The sequence below is a fragment of the Halictus rubicundus genome, chromosome 14, assembly GCF_050948215.1.
Source record: "Halictus rubicundus isolate RS-2024b chromosome 14, iyHalRubi1_principal, whole genome shotgun sequence".
Taxonomy (NCBI): domain Eukaryota; kingdom Metazoa; phylum Arthropoda; class Insecta; order Hymenoptera; family Halictidae; genus Halictus; species Halictus rubicundus.
The window spans coordinates 8463132-8482291 of record NC_135162.1 but is presented as its reverse complement, the minus strand read 5'-3'; the positions used below and the strand labels follow the sequence as shown (position 1 = coordinate 8482291).

Here is a 19160-nt window from a genome sequence, read left to right as displayed (position 1 = left end):
TATAACGTGTCAAATAATGTGCGTGTATAGGTAGGTCGGCCGAGCGGTGTAACTTTGCGAACGATAATGTACGTTCGGCCGAAGCGATTGGACGATTAGTCGGCCGATAGTCGACGGCTCGAAGCGCGTGTACCGCGGCGCGACTTTCTCCGATTTAATTTAGGTATCGATCGAGCGCAATTAATAATTCGACAGATCGGATTCTGCTGGTTACCAGTCGGTCGAGAGAGTAACGTTATATTTAGCGCTCCTCCACGGGTTCCTCGACGACGGCCATTTATAGATCAGCTATCGCTGCCCGATACTTTGCGAACGGGTTCGGTGTGCGTTTCATTGTTTGAGAAATGTCGGAACAAAGATTGTTCGGTGCGCAAGGGCCGAGTTGCGCTCGATGGCAACTTCGCGATCGGTTTCCTTCGAAATCCGTTCCAGCTGCCGCGACAGTACTTCTCCGTGATACACGTTGCTCGTTGCAAATGCCAAGATCAAATGCGCGCCGATGACGTTGACCCGTTTTCGAAGATAAATCGCTGACCATCGTGAACGTCATTTTCCGCGGCTCTGGCGGCTCGCGATCTCGCGTGCGCACGCTATTTCCTAATAGCGATAGCTCGGGATGCGATCAAGTTCACTACGCATTAGGTAACAAGTTACGTAAGTCGGATCTCCGGTGAAATACAGTTTTTACTCTGTATATGTCCCAAAAGCCTAGCCGATAAAAGTCCTAGAACTATCCCCTCTGTAAGGGGCCATGAAGCTCGAGAGACCTCAATAGAAAGCACTGTACAGTGAAGTCTCGATCTAAGCCCACCATAAGCCCTCGGGTCCGTGCTGTGACATAGATCGTGTAGTGACCCAGATCAAGCCTTGTTCCCCGACTCTAATTTCCCCTTCTACCCCGCTATTACCCAAGTTTCCGGCGCGTTTCTCTAAAGGGGGTAACATTTTTCCCTCAATTCATGCTCCCTTCCCTCGTCTGCCACTGTGTATGGCTACAGATGGGATATTGGACGGTTTTTGTCGCGCATAAGATTGGCTAAGGTGGGGTACCTTGGTCACCCCGCATAATTTTGCTAAATTTGTTATGATTCGATTTTGAAAACGAATGTATTATATGTGTATATGTATGTATATAGATTAGTTTGTAGCATGCTCGTCTTGAAGTACCGTCCTGGATACTTCCGGCGCTTTCCCGCCAACAACACTCTCCACTATGGTCTCCACAACATAGCTACGGTACTGGTTTTGGTCGCACATGCGAGAGAAAAACCGCCCAATATCCCATCATTGTGTAGAGCTAGCATTTTCAAGTGACCCCATTGACCGCGGACGAGGTAAACACAAGTATGGCCCCCCAGCGGAGGGGATGAGCGAACTGACTAAGATCGCGTAGCTCCGTTCGACTTAGACCAAGACTGTACTGTATTTCCAATTACTGCCGTCGCTTTCACAGAGCATTTCCAGGGCAATCGGTACACAAATGTTCCGGAGCGATTAATCTGTTATGGATATTTCCAATATCTGACGGGACTCTAACGAGAGGAGATATTCTCGAAATTACCATAAATAGATACGAATTCCAGTCTAACCGTTTCCGTTCCCTATTAGAAGCGGCAGTTGAACGGTAGCGATATCTGACAGCGAAGCGGATACAGCGCAACGAAACTGCAACGTCAGAGCTGAACGTTCGGTCGGAAATTGTACAGGGTGTCTCAGTTCAATATATCCCTGAAATATTCTCCGGATGTGTTCGTTTTTCGAGTCGTTTGTTTAATTTATCGTCAATTACAATTAAACAGCTGTGTTTCGACGGTGCTGAATACAAAAGAGCGCGCTCGTTCCTGTAATTTTGAGGGCGCCCAACGAGTTTGTCGACCGAACGAACGACGCAAGTTGAAAGGCTTTATGTCGGACAATAACAGATTTCTCGGTATCGTTTCGCGTCTCATGGTTGTTTCGCGGACGAAATACGCGCCGAGATAGGGTTCGCGACAGGGAGAGAAATTTTTCGAACCGGTGAGACGCGGGGTGCGCCATCTGCAGTAACGAGACGTCTCCCGGCACGACGGAAGCCCCGTGAACGTCCGTCGATGACCTTCCGTTTGTCCGTGCGAAGCCTTCACGTCTCAATTAAATCCCTCTCGGGAAGAAAAATGCCGGACGTTCGAATTACTTTGCCAGCTCGTGGACGGCAGGAATCAAGAGGAGGTTATTTTCCGTAGGCCTCTTTGCTCCCGCCGCAGATCGTTTCGCTCCTTTCACGAGTCCGTTCGGACTCGGACACAGATGGTTCGCGATTAATTTCGATGGCCTTGACGAACAACCGCCGCGCACCGCTCCGGAGCGAGCGACTTTTACAAAGGAACAATGCCCTTCTTCCTGGCACGACGATTCCCTCCGCGAAACGATCACCTCCCGTCCGCCGAGGTAATTATTTCCGCTCTTCGCCGTGATTTAGCGTCTACCTTGGCGTTCGGATCGGTAATAATTGCGCGAAGAAAAACTGTGACCGATGAACGCAATGAACAGTACAAAGTGTGATATTACAGTAGTTGAACTCGAAAAGCCACGACACCTCTCGTGTCTCGGCAGGCTAACGGTGTCCGCTCGGTGCCTATCTCCAATAAGCCTTTCACGATCACACACGATCAAAGACCGCGTTCGAGCTGACACGGGGCACGCGGTTCACGTTTCTCATTCTAGACCCCAGACCCACCGTCCGTGGATAAAGGCTGCTCTCCCGCTCGGCTCTGTTCTACTCTGCTCTGCTTTCCTGACGTAATATCGCAAGGCCGCCGCTAAGAAGCTGTTACACGCGAACGGTTTGTCGTCGGGACGCTCGGAACAATTGATTTCATAACGATCAGCCACGAACTACGAAGCTCCGTACGCGTCTCGCGCAACACACTATACCTACCCAACCGTGGAAGCACGCGCGATTCGTTGCGACCAATATCGGGCGCGAGATTTCCGCCAATCCTGCGGCAACGATTCTCGAATTTTTGGAATATTTTTCCAAATAGACAATTTTAGAAATGATTCACGAGGATCGCTCTCGGGGGTAAAACGTACCGTCTCGAGTTCTTATACGAGAGCGTGTCTGGTTCATTAGCGTATAAATTGGCAATAATGTGTTTGCATAAAGCTGCACCGCACTTATTGTCGTAATCAATATTCGATCGAAAAACGAACGGACATGCGCGACGATTATCCGACATTATAACAGGACAGCGACCGCTTCGGTATAATTATCAGAAATGTTTCCTGATTAAATCGGCGAACCGTCAATAATAACTGGGATTTGCATACGTTCACCGTCATTTTCGACGTGGGCCGTTCATTTTGTTTTTACTGCGGACCCTCGGCCGCGGCGCACACGGTGACCACCCGTTACATTTCCCGTCTGTAATTTATCAGCTTTAACGATGAGTATTTATCGCGGGCGATTATTCCGTATTAAACTACACGCGAAGGGTTTGCTTAACTTCTTTTTTTTTTTTTCGCTCGCGTAATTGTCACCGATTATACGTACAAATATTTCGCTGGTTTTAACGACAGACATTCGAGCTGACGTATGTCTAGCCGTAATTAGAGCGCGCCTATACTTTACGTTACATTACGAACACTATCTAGCATAACGTTGTTCCGCGGCGAGAGCGGAAAACTTTGCGAACGCGACTGATCTTAGACCGGGCCCGTTCATGGGCCCGCGTTTCGCAGGCTCTAAACAAGGATTGCCGGTAATAATGGCCCACGTCGCAATCATATTTCGTGCTTTGCAACGAAGTCATGCCGCGCGTACAGGTACACCTGCATCGAGGCTAGACAGATTTATTAACCAACGTTCGGCTGGTGTAACGCGAAACCGTATCGCGAGAAATTACTCGATGAGTCTATAATGCCTTGTAATCAAGCCGTCCCGGGTTTCCGTTCTGCCGCGAGATTAATTGCACCGATATCTTCATTATCGAATCGGCGACGTCTGTCGTTCCGCGCGGGACCCGGTGATTTCATCACCGTTCACTCGGGAAACACACTTCTGGATTGCTTTCCAATGCGTTCCGGTGTGCGCAAACACATCCAGACGAAACGTTTCAAAAACGTCCGATCGGAATTTTTCGAGTTACCAAACTCGCTGTGTATGTAGTACCGGCGAGGGGGGCGCGGGCGTCGCGTCGCGTTCGGGGACCCGATTCGTCTGAGTTGTCCCCGGTGTCGAAAGTCGAAGATAGATCGCGTCCCGTGGCGCCAGGCGTCGAAAACGTCGCGGCGCGGCGCGGCGGTCGTTAGCCATGGCCGTCGGGAACCGCGTCGAAGAATGCAAACACTCGCCCACGCACGAGGAAGTCATTAAGATGATGTATCCGATACGAGAGATGCCTCTCGACCGCTCGATGACCTGAATACTTATCGCGCGTCCATCCGTTGCTTTCTTACAGAAATACGCCTGGTCGTTTCGTATTTGTCGATCGAGCGGGGCAGCCCGTATCCAGCTCGTTGGCTCCGTGACCTCACGATTATCCAATACCGAACAAAGAATGCACGTAAACGTTTTCACCTCTGTCCTTAATGCGTCTGCGGCGGAAGATCGTATCTGTCGTACCGGTTGCTTTTAAAATAGGCCCTGCAACAGAACGAAAACGAAACGGTTTCGTCGCCGCGACGATATTCGCGTTCGTCGACACACTTCGCCGCGACCTTTTCTCTCGCTCGAGCGAAAGGTCCCGCGACCCCGTGTGCGTGATTCAGTGACGTTGTTCGCGTTTTCGATTTGATCGATGGCTTCGGGGAACGGAGTAGGTGTTCGTCGCGGCGCCATGCCGTGCTCGCCGTTGCCCTAGGCGAGATCATTCCCCGGGATAATGTTCGTTTGCCGCTCTAGATGCGGTCGAATCACGATTATCTGGAGTAATTAGGATTCGTGACGTATGGACGAACGACGATCGGTACGTGCTTCGTATTGTAGCACGAACCGAGCAAATTATTCGGGAACGTGTCCGAACGATCGAGTATTTGTTGTCCGGTGTCCAGCGAATTTCATATTCGAGAACAATCGGCGAATAAAAAATAAAATTACCGCCTAACTGCTCCCTTCCTGTTTGCATATATGTATAAAAGCACGCCTGCACACCTTACGTAAATTATATAGAACTGGAGTGTGGGAGGACTGAAACATTTATTACGGTGTCCCCCGGTACGAAATTACGCCACTGTGCATTGTGTAAGCATTGCCGGGCACACGCATGCTAGTTAAACTTTCGCTGGCGAGAGACATTGAAAACTGACCCTTACTTTTATCGATGACAAACCTCGTTTCAGCCTGCACGGCTACATTCTCGACGAAGAGAAGCTCGCAAAAAGAAATAAGCACGCGACACGCTGGTACATCGCTTACGTATACCCTCGACATTTTACAAAATAGCTGACAATGAGCGTGCAACCATGTTTCCGATCACATTGCTATGGCGTTACGTATGGAGGAAATAATACAGTAAAGTCTCGGTCTAACAACGGAACATATTCACGTTACGCAAGCCGATTTTCGATGAAACTTATGCCAGAGACATACTTCTTCGAAAAATATTTGACACGTGTTTTTATTGCCTACCTAAACGGAGGAAAACAGCCCTCAAAGTTGAAGGTCCAAACCAAATTTTTTGAGATATCTCGGAAACCAGAGGTCGGAAAAAATCGAATTTTTTTAAGTTGCGTGCTTTTTAAATTACCATGCGACATAGGGGAATAGGCCTACAGGGGATAACACTAACAAAAAGAAACACACATTAACAATAGTATCTTCTCGGTATATGTGGAAACCTATTGATACGGGTGGCTCGAGAACTAGGATCGTCACGGGGCCTAGCCCTCGAAAATCGGCCGAAATGTGCTCTTCTTGCCGAGCTCTGCCCTACACGATCTATGTCAGAGCCTGGCAAGTGGCGTCCCACGGGCCGCAACAGTGTCGCCACATGAGGGGAGGGAGTTACCCTCTCTCTGTCAGTACCGAAGTATGCGCGACAGAGACGAAACGCGTCACGTGACCGTGCCGTGGCGGAAGCATGGGGAATAGTGCGGTAGAGGGGAAAATTAGAGTGGGGGAACAAGTCTTGATCTGGCGACACTGGACCGCGCACTGGTTCTTTTCCCTGTTCTCAGTGCCTACCAACGTCTCCCACCATTCGACTGGTATCCTATGAAAGAAATGGCGTGCGGCCCGCGGGGCCCAGTTCCCTGGCTCCGGAGATAAAGTCAAGCTAGGAGTGGTGCTGAAGAGTGGGAGAACCGGCAAACTAATGGTGGGAGACGACGGTGAAGAAGTTGCCCGGCTTTGATTTATGTCACAGCCCGGACCCGAGGATTGGGCTTACATCAAGACTTTACTGAAAATCTGTTGATTCGCACTCTAAGAACGTGATATGTTTTCGCGTAACGCGACAGGAATGTGTCTGTACCTTTAGTCGCGGGATCAAAGAGCCAACGAAGCCATAAAATTGCTACGAGTAGCTACAGACTGGCCCGACGAGGATCATCGGGAACGCGAACATTCTGTCTACAGTCCGAAGCAGATGTTCACGTTTATAGTCTGGTTAATTGTGTCGGCCGACTAGTTTACAATCGCCGCCGCCGCCACCTTGGCCTTGTTCGTCACGATTCTAAAACTTAGACACGATTCTAATCGGTTCTATGAGAATTCTCTGACATGAGCGCGGGAAAGGGAACGATCCCGCCGGCGAGTTATAGCTCCGACTCCATATTCGCGAGAAAAGAAACCGTACGATTCGTAGATAGAGAACGTCGCGTCGCGTCGCGTCGGGGAAATAAAAGGCGGCGTTTTCTAATTAAACGAACGTGTCCGAGAGAACTGGGCTAATCTCTGTTTTCTGTCCCGACCGCCGTTAAACCTACTCTCTCTATCTCCTTTTTCCTCGTATTTCGCAAAATATATTTAACGCGTCTTCGCTCCCCGAGTGACCGGAATGTTGTAGAAAAATGTAGACAGGGTAACTCCTTTATCTTGCTCCTATTTGCGTTCTCTATTTCTGTGCGTTCCGAGCTATTCTCATAGATGTCACACCGCGCGGTGTGCGTAACTCGAGAAGAAGTTGCCCAACTTTCCTCGGCGACCGAAGTTCGGATCTTCTAACCCAAAAAGAGGAAAGAAAAAAATGGAGTTTCTAAACCCTTCCGCGGTGTTGCCGCAACAACAATTTCGTTGTTGCAGAATAATGCACCACATTGCTACATAATAATTTACCAGGCCGCCCGTACGAGCGGTGTACGTACACCGCGGAACAGATATGCGGCTGTGTATCAAGGTATTCATTTGCAGGAACGCGATTAGATTAGCTCGATGATCATTCCGCGAAGTTTTTTCGAAAGAGGCGTGGGAATGGTCGGGAGAGTTCCGCGCGGCTTGCTCGACGGATCAATGAAATGCCCGTGGTTGCAACAACAACAGCGTCTCGCTTGTTAATCGGGATTTTTTGATCGCCCCAAAGGTGATCGACGGAGCGCCGTTCCGAACGAACAAAATTCGAGTCGAACATCACATATATTATATTTCACGTCGGCGTGCTCGAACGCGTTCGTGGCGTCGTGCGAAGAATGCGCGGCTTCTCTCTCTCTCTCTCTCGAGCCCTCGATCACGGTACGAATTTTTTTCCACGATGGGAGAGAGACCATGCGAGATACAGCATTGACCTTGAGCGTGCGAAGTGCACCGTCACCGATACCGCACCGTAAGAAGGGAAACGACCGGAATGAAATCCGCTGAATCCGTTCGGGTAGCTGTCGGAACAAAAGCGCTTGTTGACGGACAGTGCGTCACAAAGGAAACAATTAGTCGAAAAAAGACTGGCTTACATTGGACCGAACGGGTTCGACCGGCTACGAGAGAGGAAGAAATATCGGTCGGGTGTATGTGTGTAGTCTGCATGCGCATTACACACCACTCCCAGTCGCAACCTTGATTGGCCTCTTTTGTAGATCCCCTCGGAACCTGATGCACGCTCGTGTCGTTTCGTCTGCTCTAGCTGCCACCCCCCCCCTCCCCCGACGATTCCCGGATCACGATGCTTCGGGTCCACGACTTCGCCGAAATTCTGTAACGCGCATAGTCTTTATCGTCAGTGTCGACAAAGCGCACACAACAACCGCGGTGTCGAGACGCGCGGCGTGCAAGTGGGTCACGCAGCGGATTGCGCGTTGAAAAAGACATTGGAAACGGGGGCGACAGTATTAACTTGACTTGCGCCCACTTGCATCTTCTCAAATCCGTGATTCCTTCGCGATGAGTTTACCTTTAAAACGGCCGCGCCTGTGGATCGTCATTCGTATCGCCGCGCCGCCGTGCGTCCTATCGTATTTTAATTACATTATTGCGCTCGTCGGTTGCGTCAACGTCAGCACCAGCCTACAAATGCCTGAAAGTAATCGAAATCGTTGAATCCTCCGCCGTATTGATTAATCTCCGGACACACACCGACCGCCTGTGATACAGGACGACGCGTCGCATCGTCGTAGATATGTTGTAGCTCATTAGTTAACGCCGCGTTCGGCGGGAGGCCTAATAACTCTTTTAAAACTAGTTTGTCGGATCAGATGTTGCGCAACGTGTTTGGACAACGGGAATCGGGACCCCGCGGCGACCGGGCTTTCGGTGCTTTCTCGTCTCGACGTTGGGAAAGGTGTATACACCGTTTCCTCGATATATGTCACAAATGTCTGGCCGATAAAAGTCCCGGAACTATCCCCACTGCCGCGGGGTGTACCTCGTGAGGGCCATGAATCGAGGCCTCTAGCTGTCCTTTTCTACGTTCGGCGTGGATCAAAGAATAACATCTCCTGGCCGTTATATGTCACTGGCAAGACCCGTGTTTTGGACAAAAATCGAGTAAACACTGTATGTATAGGAGGTTTTCTCCAGGAGAGATGAAAGTACGGCAGGGTAATATGAAGTAGCCAGTGGTAGGGGAACCTGTAAACACTATAACTGTAACAGTCATCCGTCGGCTTACGGTAGCAGCGTTGCCATCTGATCTAATTTCATCAAGCGCACGCAGCAACGGAGCCCGGTCGGACTCGTGAGCTCATTCACGCCCCAGTAAAAAGCACGATTCCTTTCCGGTGACGGGGCTATCTTTTCTCAAACTGTCACACCTGTAAACACGCATAAACGCTCCCGATCCACCGAACGCGCACGATAGATACTCACTAACCCACGCGAATACCTCGATTCGAACTGTTATTCGACCAACCGCGCGCCGTGTGCCGTTATTAACATCGTTCTCGGCCAATTGCGATCCAGATCGTTGACGAATCGATCGAGAACCCGTACCAAACTTGGCACGTGTCTCGCTCGGCAGTCGATCTACTTCGCAAACGACCGAGGTACGTTCACCCTCGATCACCCATCGGTCGCGTGATTTTAATTAGATCGGACGGGAATCGCGAAGGCTCCGCTGACAGGACGAGATGATCGGAGAGAGAAGGTCACTGACAAGGCCTCCTCGTTCGTTCGGATGGACGGCTGTGCAATTCCAACCGGAGTCGGATCGAATCGGACACACGGTTCCCAATAAAAACGACGCTTCGAACGGGTAACGAAATTTCATCGTGGCGGGGGAAAAAAAAAAGTAACCGATCGTTTTGCGTATTTCATTCTACGCTGTCAAGAAAGAAATAACTTCCAGCAGAAATACAAGCCATCCGCGGAGAGTAATAAGCAAGTGGGTGCACCGAATGACCTCATCCGAGGTGTCCGCGCGACGATACGCGTTCTCCTTTCAACAGGAAACCGTTCTAGAGGCCTGCTCGGTTTAAACACTGTCGAGACCGGCGCGGCGTGTATGCGATTTATAGGTGCGCACGCGAACGCGCGTTGCAATTATTAAAACTAGCGGAACACACAACGGCGGCGCGGCGGAATAATCTCCCGTGCCTAAAACGTTCAAATTGGCACGCCAGTCTCGGACACGGTTGGGGCCCCTCAAACGCTTGCTTCCCCCATTGCTCTTTCATGCAGCGCACGCATTCGTCGCGTTGGCTATTGTCTCCCGCGTCTTCGTTGCCCCACGGTAAGGGGCCCACTGGAAGGGGACAGTGGGCGCTTTGGTGGGGGCTTGTTTCCCCCAACCAACTTCTTGGTGGGGCCCCTCAAACGCTTGTTTCCCCCACCAACCTCTTGGTGGGGTCCCTCAAACGCTTGCTTCCAACCATTTTTTCATGCAGCGCACACGTTCTCTCGCGTCTTCGTTGCTCCACGGTAAGGGGCCCACTGGAAGGGGACGGTCTCGTCTCAATTGGGACAAAAATGCCGATCCCTGTGGTCCTCGATCGAAAGCTGCAGAAACTGTGATTGGAATTCTTCCAGTTCTGCTTTGGGATGAAAAGAGACGACCTTTTCCATTGTTGTGCGCTTTCTACGAAGCGTAGGAGCTTAATTTATGCTGTTATTATGTGATCCTCGACGCGATGCGGCGCGGTGCGGCAATCGGAAGACAACGCAGAGAGGAGAAAGGAGACGTAGGGCCGACGAAGAGAGAAAGAAACGTAAAAATGTACACCCGCGATACGAGATCGCAAAGTGTCATGCCGTTAATAATTTAAAGCGACGGCTCGTACCTTCTCGAGCCTGGTTTTACTGTCGATTTTTTTTTTTTTTTCGTCGAGCGTGTCATCCGGCCGTTGGGCCGCCGTAAAACGCTCTGAATCGGATTTTTGCAATCTTGCGGAAGGTCGCCGACGCTGATTACGTCATGCCGGACAAACGATCCCGCCGACTTTTACGCTCGGGCGCCGCACTTGAAATACAATTTCTTATCTTTATTCGCCGGGGGGATAAAATACAGCTGTCTCTTTAAGAAACATCATTGCGATCGGATCGGCCGTACAGGTAATTTCTTGATAGATGCGCGGTGGCTCGCGAAAGTAATCGTGCCATTTAGCGTATGAAATATCGTCCGCGTGCTCGCGCGGCGCGTGTACCGTGTAATCAAACTTCTGGAACGGCAACGTGGGATCGTTATTATGAGGGGCTCGTAACATTCTAGGCAACACAGGAAATTTAGAAATAATTACGCCGCCGAGGGCTTCCAATTAAAATAGCGCGGGCACCGGGGGCATTGTCGAACCATCAACGACAAACGAAATAAAAGAAAACCGCTAACTCGTTAAACGCCGGCCGCGGCCGTGGTTCTCGAAGAGAATTTCAATCTCGCGACGTTAAGCGAGGAGACTGTTAGTCAGAAAAAAAAAATTGGAAGCTGTTCCGTTTGAACGTCCATAAATGTTGTCACGGCAAAAATACCCGCGAACGGGAACAGAAAGAACACGGACACAAAGGAATGCTATGATGCATTTTCGAAATTCTTTCGTTATACGACCACACGATATTTAACACTTATCGGCCAGACCGACAACGTTCCTTTCAACGACAACCGTTATTTACAGCTTCTCGTTTCTTTCTCGTAACAACAACGGACGGATCCTTTCGTACGATCGCAATTAAGATATCGATATGCCATTTTGAAATAACTAAAACGCCGAATTTATTTAATAGTTTACGCATTAAACGTTTAATCATGCGTTACCCAGTCGTAAAAGTTTTAGTGTCCGCGAGTCGTAAATACTTTAATAAAGACAATCAATTTTATATGTTCTTTTTTGTGACATCGATTAATATAGTACGGACTTTCGACGACCTCGGCTCTCCCTTGAAATCCTCCGCAACCTCCGGAAAGTTAAACCGACAGCGAAAGAATGAAAATATACAGGGTGACCCAAAAATGTTGTACTCGAAGGGGGAGATTCCTCGGACCATTTGCAATAACTTTTCCCTTTGCGGAAATGTTCTCCGCGGGTTCGTTAACGAGTTATTAGCGAAAAAAGCCGACCAATCGCAGCGCGGCTATAGCAGAGGGACCCCAGCGCGGCCAATGCCAACGGCGCGCTCAGTGGGGCCCTCCGCTGTAGCCGCGCTCCGATTGGCCCATGTTTTTCGTTAATAACTCCTAAACAAAGCCGCGGAGAACATTTTTACAAAGGAAAAAGTTACTTGGAATGACCTTGGAATTCACCTCCTTCGAGGAAATTCATTTTTGGGACACCCTGTATTTTCGGGGAAATTGTTCGCAAGGCCGCGGAGAACATTTTGACAAAGGATAAAGTTACTTGGAATAACCTCGGGAATCACCTGCTTCAAGGAAGCTCATTTTTGGGACACCCTGTAGTTTCGGAGAAATTGTTCGCAAGGCCGCTTCCGCTTGCAAGGTAGAAAATTTCATGGCCAAAGTCACGAGGCTGTTCCCTATTCTTAATTTACAACGCTCGAATACATGAATATTGATTACAACGCTGACCGCTTCGCGTCATGTTTAACGTCTTTCGCACCTGCTATAGTCCCGCTAGCACAGCGGCAATGATTCTCACTTTTTCGACTACCGCATCAGGAAACGGTGTCCCGACGACCATTGTTTGCTAATTCGAGGCGGGACCGAAACGATTTTCAGTATTAACTCGTCTTCCTGGACGAACACGAATAGCTTACACACGTGTGTACATACATTTGGACGGTCGTTTCGATGATACAATTTGTACAGGGTTACACGCCGATGCGCCATTTTGTGTATACAGTCGCCGATCGGATTTGCATAAGATTTTATCGAAAGCGTCGGGTACGCTTTTGCCATTTGCCATTTTTGCGAAGGAGTCTCTCCGCGCTAGGGAATAAAATGTTCAGATAACGGGGCGGCAACAATGCTGAAACCGCGAGCCTGCCGGAACGCGATAAGCTGCACCCGTTCGCAAAACTTTAAGGCGGCTGTAGTGTAATTTATAAATCGCATGGATGCACCTGACGCGGCCTTCGTGCATCCAGAATGGTCGGGACGTTTTATCGTGCGCGCGGAGGTTTGAAAAATAAACCCGGTCTGACATGTTCCGCGTGTCCTCGCGACGCAAAGCACTTACGAACTTGTTCACGGTTCTCATGCGGCTCGAACGGATACCCTCAACACTTTGTTAATATTGTATATTAACGTCGAGACCAGCCGCTCGAAACGGCTGCGCTGCGTGCCGCTGACATGTTTTTCGTACGCTCGTTTGACACATCCATCCTCATTATTTCACCGATCGTAGACATCGGCCGCTTAATCAATTTCAGCCATCGGTTAATTGGCCGCTCTCGGAACGAGCCGGTTCGATCGGCCGCGCATTGTCGACAGCTCGATGAGGCCCAATTATCATATTTCCGCGTGCTGCTACCGGTCCATTAGCGATGGAACCAATTCAATGACATATCGACACGCATCGATTCCCGAGTACGGTAAAGTCTTGATCTAAGCCGTACGGAGCTACGCGATCTTAGCTCGCCTATCCCCTCCACCGGGGGGCAAAGCTCGCGAGGGAGGCCGGGAGGCTCGGGCTGCCTCGGTCCGTGTTTACACGCGCTGTCCTTCAGTGCGTTCGGCGAGGTCGCTAGAAAATAGTATCCCCACATGATCACAGCACGAGGATCGGGATTAGATGAAGACTTTGCTGTACTGTGACGTCGACGAACATCCAACAACGTTTTATTGCTATTAACGAATCCTTTTTATCGAAACGCGGACGGACCACCCGCGCATTCAATGTCAGTCTCGGAAACGTTGTAAAAATAAACGATGGAAATTAGCAAGGCGTATAATTTGGCTGTCGGAAGAGACAAGGCTGGGCTTCGGTAACATGCGAAAAAACCGCTCTTCGGATCGTTTAAGCTCGAAGAACACGAAACTCTCAAGGCGATCGAAGAGACGGGGAATTGCCATGGGATTAATAGAGGACCCGGCGGGTACGCCCTTTCGCGACCAACTCGAGAGTTCGAAACAATATTCATGAACGGGGCATAGTGATTGATTTACCACGGGATGACCGGAGACCGAGATATTACTTTAAGAACATGTTTGCATTACCCTCGACCGTTTTATTTCGTATCGCAAATTGCTTCTGCATTCCATTGAACGACCGAACATATTCCAGGTACTGCTGCAGGCGGCATTGGTGTGGGACGAGGTAGCCGCTGCTCCGGCGAAGAGGAACGATATACTCGCGGGCACGGAATTCTTATCAGTCTTCATAAACGGCGCCATGGCCACGCCGCCCCAGCGTCGCAGGAGCTTCAGGCGCGGAGGACACGGAGCATCGTTGTCGTCCTCTTCGTCTTCGTCGTCGTCGTCGTCGTCGTCATCGTCGTCGTCGGGGACGGCCACGATAGGAGATAGCGCGACAGCGGAATCGCATCAACACGAGGCGTCGATCTACCGAATATCTCGGAACCCTGGCAACAGACAAACGGTCCCCAGAGGGCGCAACACGAACGGCCGCGAAGAGGTCGTCCGGTTTTACCCGATCAGTCACAAGACGCTGGAGAACAGGCAACAGAACTTGGCATCGTTGATCGACGAACTGAGCACCAACAGCGAGATATCCTCGACAAGGTTGGCGTCGCAGAGTTCCTCGACCACGGTGACGTCGATGGGTCCACCAGAGGGATCTCTGACTAAGGTGAACGCGACCAGCACCGGCAACTCGTCGAACAAAGGGGTCAGCCGGCAGAAGGTGATCGGCGTCAGCGTGACGTCCACCGTCGAGGCGACTCCGTATAAAGTTCGGGTCGAGCACTACGACAACGCGGATGCTGTCGCGGTTAGTCGGCTACCGAGCGCAGCCAACAGTTCCTCTAGAGAGTCAAACAACGCGACCACCAGATCGCACACCACGAAAATCGTCACGCCCACGTCGACGACCAGAACGACGACGACGACGATGTCGACGACAACGGGGACCACGGCTGCGCCCAAGACGACGTTGACGATGACGCCACGGTCGTCGTCCAGCTTCGTCACCGAGGACATCAGCAACATCGTGTCCGAATCGAACAGAAGCGAGTTCTCGGTGGACGAGGAATCGCCCAGCACCAGCTGGCAGCCACAGAGTTCGGTAACCCCGAGGCCCCTGAACAGGCACACCCCCGCGGACGGGGAGCAACGCCGTGGAGAGACAAACGCCAGCTCGCATAATTCCCCGGAAGATATGATCACTCTTCCGACGGAGGAGAATTACGAGCTACCGGAAGAGAACTCGGAGCCGAAAGAGTACAACGAGGAGCCGATAGAGGGCCAATCGGAACGATTCCCGGCCCAGGGAAGAAAGGCGGGCAGGCATTACGATGGTTCCCATTACAATCGTCCGGGGACCAAAGTCTACACCCAATCGCCGAAGAGTTACAAGCCGGCACGGCCGTATAGCGAGCCGGCTAAACTGTACAGCGAGCCGGCGAAGGTGTACGGGGAGCCTGAGAAAGTGTACGGGGAGCCGGCTAAGGTGTACAGCGAGCCTGCCAAGGTGTACAGCGAGCCCGCGAAGGTCTACAGCGAACCGGCGAAGGTCTACAGCGAGCCCGCAAGAGTCTACAGCGAGCCGGAAAAGGTGTACTCGGAGCCTTCGAAGATTTACTCGGAACCGGCGAAGGTCTACTCGGAGCCGGCGAAGGTCTATTCGCAGCCGGCCAAAGTTTACGGCGAGCCCAGCAAGCTGTACGACTCCGAGGGCCAACCGTTGAGCCACGAACGCGGCGAGGAACCCGACGAACAGAACTACGAGGTCGATGAGTCCGTCAGCGTGAGCAGCAACGGGAACGTTCACGGGCCGCAGATGATGCTCACGGAGCCTTCGAACGCGTCCGAGGTCGAAGACGGCCACAAAGTCGGCTTCGTTGAAGAGGGCAGGAACTACAGAAGGTACAGGGTCGAGGAGAGAACTCCGGACGGCTTCATTGTCGGGGAATACGGAGTTGTTAGTCACGACGACGGTTCCTTAAGAGGTGTCCGGTACACCGCCGACGGCACCATCAGTCCTCGGCTCATTTACGACGCGCTGATGAAGTTCCTCGCTCTATGAGGGACCCACGGGCCGCGGACGGTGATAGAGAACACCGCGATATAGATGCGAGTCGACGGTCCCTCGACTTAGCTCCAAGTTGACGGAGCGAACCTAGATGCCGACATGACTGATCCTTTTGCTCTCTTTCTCTGTCTCCCTCTCTCTCTCTCTCTTTCTTTATCTCTCCCTCTCATTCTCTTCCTCCCCACTATTCCTTCTCCCCGTTTCTCTCTCCAACTCAACTGCCTCAGAAAGTAATTTTAAGGACCGACCGTTTAGGATCTAAGAAACCTCTCGTGACCGTCGATCGAACGATCGCGTCCAGGTTCCAGAAACACGAGAGACGATTAACGGAGAGGCCATCTGTGACCGAACTTGTCACATTTTCTGCTCTGTATTATCGATATGTGGATCATCAATTTTTGACCTACTTCCAACAGTTACATTACAAAATATCTGCATAATCTCGTCAGGTGATGACCAGCGCGCGCTGCATCGAACCTTCCTCTTTCGAATGAGCCCTTTCCCAGCGAAAGATATTCTCATGTAAGGACGAAAAGTTGAGGCAACGATTTTTCGTCTAATTATGTCGGTAACGTAGTCGTTCTACCTTATCGCGAATCTACGGAGTCTTGGCCCTTAAGTGGCTCACCCTGTACTTAGGATATGCGTAACGTGTCCGACTCGGTGTCAAAAGCATCGCGGGTAAACGATTACCGATACACGTGCACGGTGTACGCCTAAGTTTCACGGGTAGGTTGAGCTCTGGTTAATGCCGACGCTAATCTTCGGTTAGTCGTCGCTCCGTCGTTTCTATGGCCTGGAAAAGGTCACAGCGATCCTTCTCGCGGGCTTCGCGATCGAGTCTTTCATTAGAGAGGTTGAAGTTACAACGAAGAATACGAAATTAAGGACTGCTCGTCGACAACTCACTCGACGGGACCGAATCGTCCGATAAAGGGGGAACGACTGAACCGTTTCGCTTCTTCTTGCCGCGCACGCAAAACTGCCTCAACGATTAATTTTAAGCACGGCCCTGGGAACTAGGATCGAAGGAAGCCGTCGAAGTGCGTTGGCCGTTCTGTCGATCCGAAGACGGAAAGGTCGCCGGACGATCCGATCGCCACGAAACTCGTAAGAGTCCGAACCGATGCCCCGTTTGCGAAACTTGACGAACGAAAGTTGCTCCGTTGGGTAGCGAAAGTACGAACTTTTCTGTGCTACTCGGTGGCCTTTGAGGATCGCGTCAGCGTCAGAGGGGACATTTTCTTTTTCCTTCGCCTACCGATCGCTCTGCCCGCCCTGAACGAGATCCTCGATCTCTCTCGGCTCCGCGCGACAACGCGTGATTTTTGTGATTCCGTTAATCGCGGGCGTTCACGTTCTTCGTCAGCGTCTCAGCGTACGCGTGTAATTAACGGAGAATGGCGTCGTCCACCATTTTCGATTCCGTCTCGCAATCCGGCCGTTATCGACGAGACCGAAACGAATCATTTCAGACGTCTAGTTATACAGTTTTCAATACATATACGGGAAAACAGGAAATGTACGGAAATGAAAAATGGTGGATCGTTGTATGTATAGGCGAACGACCGTGCAATGGGAGAACACACGATAAAGTCTTGTGGTTCAGTCAGTTCTAAGATACCGATAACGACGATGGTTATTATTATTATGTTAAATATTATTAATATTAATATTAATATTATTATTATTATTATTATTACCGTTATTATAATTATACGCTTCTTCGTTCTCTTATTTAATTATCTCTCGGAAATTTTGCATCTTCTTTTTGTATCGATTTTTATTTATGTATCGTTGAACGTGTTACACGAAGCCTCACTCTTTCCGAGTCGAATTTTGCATCCTATAGTTTAACAAAATTCGCCTGTTAAGAATCGTCGTGAAGGAAAGTATACGGATTAATTGATACTCGGAGACATCGAACCCGATGCGTCCAAGCTCACGAAAGACGTTGACTCGAGAATCCCTCGTGATCCTACCTGTACCAACGATAGAACGACGACGATGGAGGCAACGCGAGATGTATAACAATTGACTGAGCGCGCGCGCGTCGCGTGCTTTCGTCGCGTCGACGCTTCTGCGATGAAAAAGCGTATCGGGAAGTCGCAGCTGCCTGGGCCTGATTCACCGGGACAGACTAATCGAATCAACTGGCGATCGCTCCCCTAGTAGCATTTATGGTGGCCAACGGTTGGGAGTTTGTTGGGATATAGTTAGTGGTTTTGCCAAACAGATCCCCAACATAGGGCCCACCACGAAAAATTGTGTCAATTTGCCAACGTATGTCCAACGTTGGGCCCACAGTTATTATAGTCGGTGTGCTGCAGCCTTCGAATTTATTTATTTCTTTAATTTTTTCGTTTTCCAAGGGGAGGGCGCGAGCAGTGCTCATGTAGTATCATAAAACCCTTTTGAGTTTCTTCAGAATGGGCCTTCGTTGTTATTTTGATATCAAATTTTTGACGTATCTAGAAGCCCATATCATAGCACCTTCTCTCAAGACAGTTCTGTAGGTTCGGCGGTAGCGTATTAGGTTACTACGCAAGGGGGTCCGGGTTCGAGTCCGACGTGGGTATGAAATTTGTTTTCCAGTTTTTATTGCGGAGATACTTTGTTTATATATTATTTATAATATACTGTAAAAACAACAGTAAAAGGGAAGTTCAAAATAATATGTTACCAGGCCCAGTTGGCTGTCAGTATTTCAGTGACGTTGGCCCTACGTTGGGCGTGATCGTGTAGGCCCAACTGCAACAAAGGAGGCGACATTTCTACCAAAGGCCCAACAAAATGCCAACCATAAATGCTACTAGGGTCTGCTCGAAGGCTCCGCCGCTGCGATGCGATGGACACACGCTGACTTGTCACGGCAGCGTCTTTCCGCGCCCTAACTATTAAGCTCCCCCTAGCGTTTTAAAATGTCTTCCGCGTCGGAGAGGTATCTCGTTCGACGGCACCGCGTCCACGGGTTCGTGGCCGAGAACGCTCTTAGGTATTAAGACGATAACAACGCTATTTTATTCACAGTTGAATAGCTCATTCTTCCTCATTACCTCAATCTTTGAGATAGTTCCTCCTGCCATTTAAATAACGTATCACGCACGTACTCGCTTTGAAATTATACGGTCGCGTCCGCTCCGGACCTTTTTTCCCGTTCGGCGGGGCGCCCGGGGCCATTGCTCGCCGCACGCCGCGCCGCGCCGGAGAAAAACGAT

At 50.4% G+C, this 19160-nt stretch overlaps 1 protein-coding gene across 1 annotated transcript in view; it reads left to right on the top strand.

The window, feature by feature from the left end:
- LOC143360830 (uncharacterized) overlaps nucleotides 1–18679 on the top strand; it is a 44696-nt gene extending 26017 nt beyond the window's left edge. The window contains exon 2 of the mRNA XM_076799982.1: nucleotides 14017–18679. Within this exon, the coding sequence (XP_076656097.1) occupies nucleotides 14017–15936 (1920 nt within the window). The 3' untranslated portion in view covers nucleotides 15937–18679. The remainder of the gene's footprint in view (nucleotides 1–14016) is intronic.
- The last annotated feature ends 481 nt before the right edge of the window (nucleotides 18680–19160 follow it).